At 53.4% G+C, this 10,557-nt stretch overlaps 1 protein-coding gene across 1 annotated transcript; it reads left to right on the plus strand.

Annotated features, from left to right (window-relative positions):
• Positions 1-9,197: 9,197 nt before the first annotated feature.
• On the plus strand, positions 9,198-10,133 carry LOC148051737 (olfactory receptor 14A16-like). The gene has a single exon (XM_087735424.1). The coding sequence runs from the start codon at positions 9,198-9,200 to the stop codon at positions 10,131-10,133; it is 936 nt and encodes a 311-aa protein (XP_087591550.1).
• Positions 10,134-10,557: the final 424 nt, after the last annotated feature.

The raw sequence follows: 10,557 nt of genomic DNA on the forward strand, positions 1-10,557 counted from the left end.
CAATAACCTGCCTCCCCTCCTCTCCACATTTCCTAGAGTTTATCTTAGGTCATTAGTCTGCTTTTTTCTCTTGCAATCATTCTATTTAGAGATAATTTTCTGGGTTCCTACTCCTGTGGAGTTTTGATCCTGTTGTGTCTGGCCTGTCAGACAGGAGCTCTTCAATTAAAGGGGATCTCTTGGGTGCAATGCCAAGAAAATGTCCAAGGAATTGGTCTTTTAAAGTTTCTGTTCTCCTTGTGTTCTCAGTGGTTTTGGGAATAAGCTCATGGTAAGGTTGGTTTCCACTGGACCAAGTGTTCTGCTTTTAAAGGCTCTCTTCTTGGTGTTCAATGCAGTGGAGATGGTGCATCAGCTCCCCATTATCTCCTCAGGTTGCTTCATGCATGACTGGACAGATGGCATGTACCCGACTCTGTGTAAATGAATTTGGAGGGGTCAGGAGAGGATGGGACTCACCACGTGCCCTGGGGTTGGAATGAATGGAGACTCAGAAGGTGAAACACCCTCAGAGGTGAAGTCCCGCAAAAGTAAAGCACTAAATCGAGGAATACACACTACAGCACTAAATCGAGGACTCTGCAGTTTCATGGGGGTCACTGGGAACCCTAAAGACACTGGGAAGGGAGAGTGGAGAGCTGCAGGAGCTGCCTGAGGACCCCCAGGGCCAGGACTCTGGTGCTGCCCTGGGGAGTGGGGCTGGTGCGAGCAGAGGAGGGAGCAAGTTCAGTGAGGCTTGAGGATCACCTACAAGATGAATTCAGGAGAGCAGCGAGTGCCTAGCCTCTGTTTCCTCATGGCCTTGTGGCCAGCATGAGCTGTGGGGCTGATGGGGAGCCTGAACCCCGCTGTCTGCCCCCCAGCAGCTGCTGTGGCCTTCAGAGGGGCTGGGGCTGTGGGGTGAGTGCCCAGAGCTCTGCAGCAGCCTGCGCTGGGCAGTGCCATGGAGCCAGCCCAGGCTGGGCTGCTCTGCTGGGCTGGGCTGGGCTGGGCTGGGGAGAGGGCAGGGGAGTGGGGAGAGGTGGGGAGGGTCTGGACTGGGCTGGAAAGAGCCCGGGAGAGAAAACCACCAGTGCAGAGCTCAGGTGTGTGAGTGTGCGGGGTAGGGGCAGCCAGCACTCCCAGTGCAGAGCCAGGTGTCATGGTGAAGGAAGCAAGGCATCCAAGGTGCAGAAGAGAGGGTCCTGGTCTGTGCCATGTTTCCAGGACACCCTGGGAAAGCTGCCCCAGGAAAATTGTCCCAGACCAGTCCCACCCACCGGCCATTTCCATCTCTGGGCACAATAATCCAGCCTTCAGGAAGGACCTTTGCTGCATGGTCACCCCCATCCTCCTCTGGGGCTCAGTGACACCCAACTCCACTGCCATTAGTAATACAAAGGGAAGCAGGTTCTGACAGCCATTACACACCAAACCCCACAGCTCTTGCAAGAGCTGGACTCTCAGCCAAGCCTCTTCTCAGACAGCTCCGGCTCAATCAGGCGTTTTTCTCGACCAATTTTGAAAATCTCCATTAAAAGAGATTTTACCAGGTGGCCTGGGTCTTTGCTCTGGTGTTCGGCTCTGAGGGATTTCTGATAAACCCAGCTCTCTCAGCCTCTCCTTGTCCATTATCTGCTCCAGGCCCCAGCCATCCTTCCGGCCTCTGCAGGACTTGCTTCAGTCTGTCAGGATCTTCCTTGTGCTGCTGAGCCCCAGGCTGGACACAGCAGTCCTGCTGTGGTGGTCCTGTAGTGGGTTCGCCTTGGCCAGCAGCCAGACACCCACCCAGCTGCTCACTTGCACCCCCAGCTCAAAAGGACAAAGGGAGAAGATAAGATGGACTAGCTCATGGGTCAAGATAAAGACAGGGAGATCACTTACTCATTACTGTCATGGGCAAAGAAGAGTTGACTTGGGGAAGATCAAGTGAATTTATTGCCAATTAGAAGAGATTCAGATAGAGAGAAAGCATAGCAAAAATATTCAGGACCATTTCCCCACCCCACTCCTTCTTCCCAGGCTCAAATTACTCCATTGCTCCCAATTCTTCTACCCATCCCAACCCCAAGAGGAGCTGGGGGGATGGTGAATGGGGGCTATGGTCAGCACAGAACATCCCTGCCACTCCTTCCTCCTCACATTGCTCCCCTGCTCCAGCGTGGGCCCTCTCCACAGGATCCCACTGTGTTTGCCATCAAGGCTATGTGTTGTTCATTTCTTTCCATCTTTCTTTTCTCCTTCACACTCACAGAATGACAGAGATGTTGAGATTGGAAGGGACCTCTGGAGTTCAAGTGCAACCCCCCAGCTGCGACACGGTCAGCTAGAGCAGGTTGCTCAGGACCTTGTCTAGGTGGGTCTGCAATACCTCCGTGGATGGAGGCTCCTCAGCCTCTGTGGGCTCCTCAGCCTCTGTGGGCAACCTGTGCCAGTGTTTCACTGCCGTCATCGAAAAAAAGTTCTTATATCTAGTCTGAATCTCCCCTCTTTTAGTTTAAAACTGATCTAGCTGAAGATGGCCCCAAACCATTCTATGCTTCTATGATTCTTTCTATGATTCTATGATAAGTAAGTACAGTGCTGGGATATCTTAGGTGACTGAGGAGCATTAGCTTTGAAAGCAGCTGGATGTGTTGCTTGGGGATTCACAGCTTTGGCAAATCCCCAGAAAACCACAGCTTTGTGTTAGAAGCAAAAGGCAGGGAGGACAAAAAGACATTTGTAAAGCCTAGGTACACAGTGAGGTGGGGAAGCAGGGGGGTGGCCAAAGTCTGCAGGAGAACTGCTAAAGGCATGGGACAGCATGGGAGAGCCCGTGCTGGAGATGACTAAGGGCCTTGGTGGGGCTGGGACTTGCCCAACACAACCAAGATCTCTCTCCTCTCACCTTGGCATTGTCACTGCCACCAAGAGCCATGAGGGGACACCATTTCCTTACAGTCCCATGGCCTCAGTGCTCCCCCACAGAGTCCAGGCGTTCCTAGGGTTGTCCTGCACTCGTCATCACCCACCCCCACATCACACTGCTCCATCAAGAGCCCTGAGCAATGCATGAGGAAAAGGATCTCCCTTCCCAGGTGCCAGGGATCAGAGCTTGCCCATCCTTCTGGATGAAACCCATCAAGGGCTGACGTGGCAGCAGAGCCACCTGCCCATTGCCTTTGTCACCTGGAACCAGTGCTGACCTCTTGCCAGTTTAAGGCAGCCCCCGGGGAGCGGTACCTCCACCCCTGCTTCCCTTCATGGCTTCAGCTGTGATGGCCCTCAGGGAACCCACTGACACCCTCAGAGTCCTGGAGATTTTAATCAGATTTTGAAGGCTTCTTCAGCAGCTTGTTCATTATCCTTCCGGTAGCTGCAGTTCAGGAACTTGGCAGCAGAGGGCCCATGGAAATGCAGATACCCTAACGTGCCATGGCACTCTGCAGTTTTCTTTAATGCCTCCCTTCTTGTGTGGTTCATTAGGGACAGTTCAGGAGTAGAGTCTAAATGAGAAGATGTCAAAAAGAAATAACATTTTAAAAAGATTTGTGCATTTTCATTGTTTTTCTTCTTACAGAATAAACAATATTGACAATCTCCAAGTCATATAGATCCGAAGGGTCTCATGATGAAGTATGACCATGTGGGAAAAGCCAGACCCTTTCTGTTAGACACTCTAGAGACACTCTTCATCCCACCCACCCCACCCCAACCTGCCATTTCTCTCACCGGTCACCAAAAACTCACATCACTCATGTTAAAATTCGAAGCTTTTCCCACTCAGGCTGGAGCTGAATGTCTCAGCCTCCATTTCCTTCTGCTTTCCTTGGAGAAGTGGCTGCACAGAGACACAGCATTTCTCTTCGTTAACAAGAACAAAAACAAAAAAAGGAAGAGTGGTTCAGTGAAGAATAAAAAACATTCGTCAGCTGTCCATGAAGTCCACGTTGCCTCCACTAAATCCCACTTGTTCTTTGGAGGGGAAAATCTGCAGTGAGATTAGTAGGAAAGGACAGAGAGAAAGGCAATGAAGGAGCTGGCTACAGAGACAGTCAGGAGACAGGAGCAGCAAGCTTTCAACTGCCTGAAGCTCCAAGCAGCACCTGGGTACTTGGGAGGGGTCTGAGGGAATGGAGAGTAACGGGAAGAAGAAAACCAGATGGACACTCAAAAAGGCATCTGTGCAGACAATCTGCTGGAGAAGATGACTTGAGAAAGGGTCAGTTGAATCAGGACATGTGGGAATAGGTAGAAGATTAGTGAGATTCTGTACACTCCATACTGGACAGAGCAGTGGTCAAGCAAGTGCCAGGAAGATCAAGGTTTCTTCTCCCAAGAGCCATTAGCATCCTGGAGAGTTTCATGATGGCAGCACAGGAAAACATTCTCTCTCTATGAAAAGTATTCAAACATTTCAGCTGATGAAAATGTTCCCGTACTACATAAATGTTGAGAAAGTTGCCTCATCTTTGCAGGCCGAGCTCAGTTCCTGACCAGAAGCCTCCAGTGCCACTTCAGGAGGTCCTGGTGTGCCTGATACACTCACCTGGGACTGGGAGTGACCACAAGGGGCCGTGGGAGACCTGGATCCTCCAATGGAAACTGCAGATGGAGGGTGACACCAGGCATCTGTGCTCCTGTAACTCAACCCACCCTGGTTTCCAAAATTGTTCTTAAAAAAAAAGAAAAAGCCACTCCTACTTCTAAATTCCTCCTTCTGAAGTGAGTCTCTGCACCCTCCTCCTCTCTGCTTCCATTACCTGTTGAGTTTCCTCATGAGTTCCCTCTTCACCCAAGTTGGTCTTGTCAGCTGTGTACTCAATGCTGCTGTTTGTGGGTGATTCTCTCGTTAAAGACAAGCTGTACTGAGTTGTGCTGCCCTTCACTGCTGCCCACAGGATCCCCACTAAAAGCCCCCTGAACAGGCCAAAGTCTTCTCCTCTGAGGTCTGACACCTACACTCTGCTCCTTTCCCTCCTCAGGCTGCTCAAGAGCTGCACCCCCCTTTTTCATGGTCAATACAGTCAAGGATGACACTCGTTTTCACGTCCCTGACCTCTCTTCATGGTTTGCAAGGACCTGATCCAGGTGAGCATCATCTCTGTTGGTCCAGCTGGTGGCTTTGCAAAGAAATTGCTCCAACACCTTCCAGAAACCTATTGGTCTGTTTTCACAGTGCTGTGTTCCCCCTCCAATGAATGCCAGGGTCATAAAGATCCCCAGAAAGAGCCCCGTGTCACTGACCTGGAGACCTCCTGGAGTGGCTTAAGTAAGAGCTTGTCCACCTCCTCCCCTTGATCACCAGTTCTTTATCTCCCATCATGATGTTGCCCTAACTGGCTGAGGTGTCCCACTGTGCCTCAGAAGTCACAGCTTGTGACAGACCTCGGGGCTCCAGCTCCTCCTGCCTGTTCCCAGTCAGAGGAGAGTGTTGCACATGTGGGCTGCAGCCCGTGAGTTGTGGCTCCAGGCCAACCTCAGCCTTGTCATGGTGAACAGGGACACCAAGCACCCAAGAGCCCATGTACGCAAAAGCTTTGCTGCATGGCAGAGACATGCTGGAGTGGATGGCAGACGGCATTGTAAGAAAGACTTGAGGTGCCCCAATAGAGAGCAATGCCTGCTGTCCCCAAGGTCAGAGAGAAACAGGGCTGGGCTGGGCAGCCCTGGCAGGAGAGGGCATTGCTGTCTGCGGTGTCTCTGCAGCCCTGCAGGGCCTTTGGTGGAGAGAGGCACTGATCTCCTGGAAGGACAAGGTGCTGCTGAAAGCGTCCTTGGGTGTGGACATCCTGTGATCTAGGCACACTCGAAATTCACTGGGCTCTTTGAAGACTGTATCGTCAAGAGGGTGAGTAAAGGATGGGGCAGAGGAGAACTAGAAGAAGCTGAGAACATAGGCCCACAAGTGGAGAGCCCAGTGCAATGTGCTTCTTATTCATGCGGTGCCTTGCATCTGCTGGATAGAGATGGGACAGGGGTGGCAATCAGTCACTTGCACACAAGCACTGAAGGAATCTGAGATGGTCCCTGGGCTGTCTATCATGCACCCGCTCTGAGTGGACATGGCCTTCCTGCAGGTCCTGTGCTGTCCCTGCCACCCACAGTCAGTTTTGGTGGAGAGCCTTGGCGTCTCACAGAGCCCTACAGGCCTGTGTTTGGCCATTCAATGAGCAGCTGCCCTGAATTAGGTTAGGCTCTGTGGGGCTGTGTGAGACAACTCTTGTTAGAGGCAACGGACAGCTCGTCAATACAGCTAAAGGAGGGGAGAAAGAGAAAGACTTCCCTCTCCCTCTGGCACAGAACTCCATTTGGTCAGCTGGACACCTCTCTAGGCGGCCCTGAACAGCGTGAGTAGGGACAGGGGGTGATGTCCTAAATGTGGGCATCTGGCGTCATTTCAGCTGGCATCCTCACCAGGCTGCAGGATGATGCCCCCAGATGTTTCCTAATCTCTCAGTACTGCTCCATTACCATGGACAACATCTGGCACCTCAGATGTCACCAGGTGTTTTTGTTTGAACTCCTGGTCTCCATCTCCATCAATGCCCATGGGACCACAGAAAAGGAGTGCAGGTGCCTATTTTTAGCAGACACCATGACTGAAGCAAGAGGAATCTCACCTCCTGTGGGTTTGTGGCAGGCACGGGAGGGAGCTGAGGTCCCTTCCAGCTGCAGGACTACAGCTCCAGGAGGAGATGCCTCCATTGCCTCAGCTGATTGCCTTCCCTCAGCATGGGTAAAGGAGATGCCTCCCTGCCAGTGTCCAGGTGTCCTGTCTCATGATGGGCCAAGGAAGGGGGATTCTCAGACCTAACTGTGTCTTGGAGAGGAGAAAGGGCACTGCTGCAAAGCAACGTCTCTGCGGAGGTGAGACAGGCAGCATCGGTGATTCCTTCAGTCTCCTTCCAAGGAGGTTCCTGGAGAGCCCCAGGGACACCTGGAGGGAGCACCGAGTGGGGTGGGGGGCAGAGCAAGTGACGTCTTGGGCAGGTCCCCTCCTCCTGGGCTGAGACAGGCTCCTGGGATGGAGGGAGCTCCTGGGAAGCAGGCAGCAGTGCAGAGAGACAGCTCGGCCAAGGAGCAACTCCTCTGCCAAGCGTGGCAGGGATTTGGGAAAAGGAGTAGGGCAGAGAGAGATTAAAGGCAGCCTGGAGCGGGAGGAGAGAGGAGAGCTGCAAGGGAAGAAACCTTTCCAGCCCTTGTCACGGTAAGTCTCTTGGTGCAGGGCAATGCAGCTGCCGTTCCTGGAAGGGTCTCCTAAAGCTATCACAGCCTACAGCCTACGGGCTCTGTCAGCCCAGGGGCTCATGGTAGACAAGGGTGAAGGGGTGAAGGCCGGGTGTGCAGCCAGAGCTTTTTCCAGAGGAAGAGCAAGGCAGGGGATCCCTTGAAGGTAAAGACCTTTCCTGAGGCTGTGCTTTCCGTTTCCTGCTGTTTCTGGAAAAAGGGGAAAGACGCTGCTGCGTTTGGAGAGGGAGACTGAGAGTCCTGAGTTGCCACCCTGAGAGATCAGGAGGTCTGGTGGGAGGCAAATCAACTGTTTCCATCCCCTCCTCTACCTCCAGAGAGCACCAGCATCACCTTTGCTGGCCTCAGCAGGGTTTGTCTGCCCTGCTCCTCACTGCCTGCAAACGGGGAGTACCTCTAGAGAGTGCCTGGAACTGGGAGGTTTCTTCAGGTCAGAGCTGAGCAGACAGGAGTGGGTGATGGGGTCTGTGATCCCTGACAGGGAAAACTTGGAGGGAGAAAACAGTTCCCACCAGGGATAGCTCCAGGCTGCAAACACATGGGCAGAGTGTTGTAGGAAACTCCAACCAGCAATGTCATGGGAGGGAGACTTTGGAAAGCTAACTGTCATCCCCTCCAGTGCAGACACCTTCCTCTGAGCAAGACCCCTGCTCTCGTCTCCCACCCAGCACAGCCTCTGCCCTCAAGGCTGTGTGGTCCAGGGCAGGAGGTGCCTCCTCTGCAGCCAGAGCTCTGGCACAGCAGAGGGGCGTCTCCCCTGACACAGGGCCACTTCCCTCTGCAGGGCAAAGGGGCTGAGAGCGACTGCCCTGGGCTTTTGCTAACCGGGAGGTGCTGTGCCCTGCTGGGTGAGGAGAAGGCTTTCCTGAGTGCCCGGCTGCCTCTCCTCTCCTTGCTTCCCTTAGGAGGAGAGTCACAGGGTTTTTCTTTGTTCCTCCACCTGCTTGTGCTGCTCTTCTTCCTGCTCTTGGGCTCCCTGGCAGTAACGGTGGTGGTGTGGGGCAAGGGGTGGGGGTGCTGAGTGCCTGCTCTGGCCCTGACCTGGAGGGCGCTGCCCTGGAGGTGTTTCCATGGGACCAAGGTGCCCAAGCCCTCTCTTCATTTTCCTGGCTTGAGACCCTGCTTCCCTTCGCAGACATCACCTTCAGACACCTGATCAGGCTGGACAGGGAGTCCTGTGGGGCTGTGAGCATCACTCCAGAAGGGCACAGCTCTCCTGTAGGACCCTGGTGATGTCTGAGAGCACTTTAGCTACTCAAACAAAGCAGCATCCTTGTCCTGTCCTCTTCATCATACTCCGCAGAGCTGTGCTGGAAAGGAGAGGTGTTTTGAAATCTGCACCTTGAACAAGACCCCTCTGCTCCCAGTACAGACCAGTGGCTTTTTCAGAGCAACCTCTGTGTGCAGTCCTCCTCCAGCTGGGAGTGGTGCAAGCCCAGAGCAGCTGGGCACCAGGCTGATGGACAGAGCAGCCCTCCTGGATGGGAGCACTGACGCAGGTTTACACTGAGAGCAATGGGGCAACGGGGGAATTTTACCCTTTCCAGAGTATTTCCCAAGTGGGATGGGGGTGTCTGAATACTAAAACACAGTGTAATGAGATACATTTGCTGCACCTCATCTCCCACCTTCCTCTGTGGAAGAAAGCGTCCTTCGGAGCTTGCCCCCTGCGCTCTAGTGCAGCACAGGGGACTCCTGCCCAGGAACCCTCCCTCCAAACACCCTGGGCTGTTGCTGCCTCCATGGGTCATTGCTGTAAAGCAGGGCTGACCCTCAAGGAGCCCCTGGGGAGAGGGCACGGCTCTGCACAGCACACTCAGCCAGCACAAACCAGAGCTGAAGCCTCGGAGCTGCATAACACTCCCCCAGGAAAGAAAAGCTCCCTTAGTTATTTCACAATGAAGGAATCAAATTTTGCTAAGAGAAGCTTCTCTGAATTTTTCTGGTTTATCTCCTTTGGCAGTTTCCATGCCCAGAAGCAGCAGATGTCCAATGGCAGCTCCATGAACGAGTTCCTCCTCCTGGCATTCACAGACAGGCGGGAGCTGCAGCTCTTGCACTTCTGGCTCTTCCTGGGCATCTACCTGGCTGCCCTCCTGGGCAATGGCCTCATCATCACTGCCATCACCTGCGACCACTGCCTCCATACCCCCATGTACTTCTTCCTCCTCAGCCTCTCCCTCCTCGACCTGGGCTGCATCTCCATCACTGTCCCCAAATTCATGGCCAATTCCCTCTGGGACACCAGGGCCATCTCCTACATGGGATGTGCTGCCCAGCTCTTTCTGTTTGTCTTTTTGATGTCAGCAGAGTATTGCCTTCTCACCATCATGGCCTACGACCGCTATGTTGCCATCTGCCAGCCCCTGCACTACGGGACCCTCCTGGGCAGCAGAGCTTGTGTCCACATGGCAGCAGCTGCCTGGGGCACGGGGTTTCTCCATGCTGTGCTGCACACTGCCAATACATTTTCACTCCCCCTCTGCCAAGGCAATGCTGTGGACCAGTTCTTCTGTGAAATCCCCCACATCCTCAAGCTTTCTTGCTCAGATGCCTACCTCAGGGAAGTTGGGCTTGTCATATTTAGCACCTTCTTCTTTTTTGCTTGTTTTGTTTTCATTGTGCTGTCCTGTGTGCAGATCTTCAGGGCTGTGCTGAGGATCCCCTCTGAGCAGGGACGCCACAAAGCCGTTTCCACGTGCCTCCCTCACCTGGCCGTGGTCTCCCTGTTAGTCAGCACTGGCATGCTTGCCTACCTGAAACCCCCCTCCATCTCCTCCGCATCCCTGGATCTGGTGGTGGCAGTTCTGTACTCGGTGGTGCCTCCAGCTGTGAACCCCCTCATCTACAGCATGAGGAACACAGACATCAAGGAGGCCCTGAAGAAACTCTTTGAGCACAGAGTACTGCAGCATCAGTAAGGTGGTCATCATCCTCTGGAAAAGCTCGCATGCTCTTTTGATCATATGTGTCTTGGTTTTCTCTTTGTTTATTTTACGTCATATATTTCTTCCACTTAAAGAATATTATTACTGCCTTGCCACTGTTTTCTGACGTAAAAGACCTCACATAGATATACAGCCAGGCTCCCTGTTTAGGTAGACACAATAAAGAATCCAGCAGAAAATTCTTTGACTCTGCTCCCATCTCGTACAACTCCTCTGCAGCTGGGGGTGCAGCCCCAGAATACAGGAGGGGTCAAGGAGCCACGAGCCCAGCTGCCACATGGAGGAGCAGGCACTCGTGGACCTCAGGGATGCCCCTTGCTGCCTCAGTGGGCAGATCCTTTCTGCCACTTTCACGTTGGGGCTGCTGCTTCTCTGGAGCCATGGCTGTGGACAACAG

The sequence above is a fragment of the Nipponia nippon genome, unplaced genomic scaffold (assembly GCF_047370975.1).
Source record: "Nipponia nippon isolate SJK-2023a ecotype South Korea unplaced genomic scaffold, ASM4737097v1 scaffold_56, whole genome shotgun sequence".
Taxonomy (NCBI): domain Eukaryota; kingdom Metazoa; phylum Chordata; class Aves; order Pelecaniformes; family Threskiornithidae; genus Nipponia; species Nipponia nippon.

What these genes read in the sequence shown, in the direction of transcription:
- LOC148051737 (XM_087735424.1), top strand. Translation starts at nt 9,198, where the DNA reads ATGTCCAATGGCAGCTCCATGAACGAGTTCCTCCTCCTGGCATTCACA.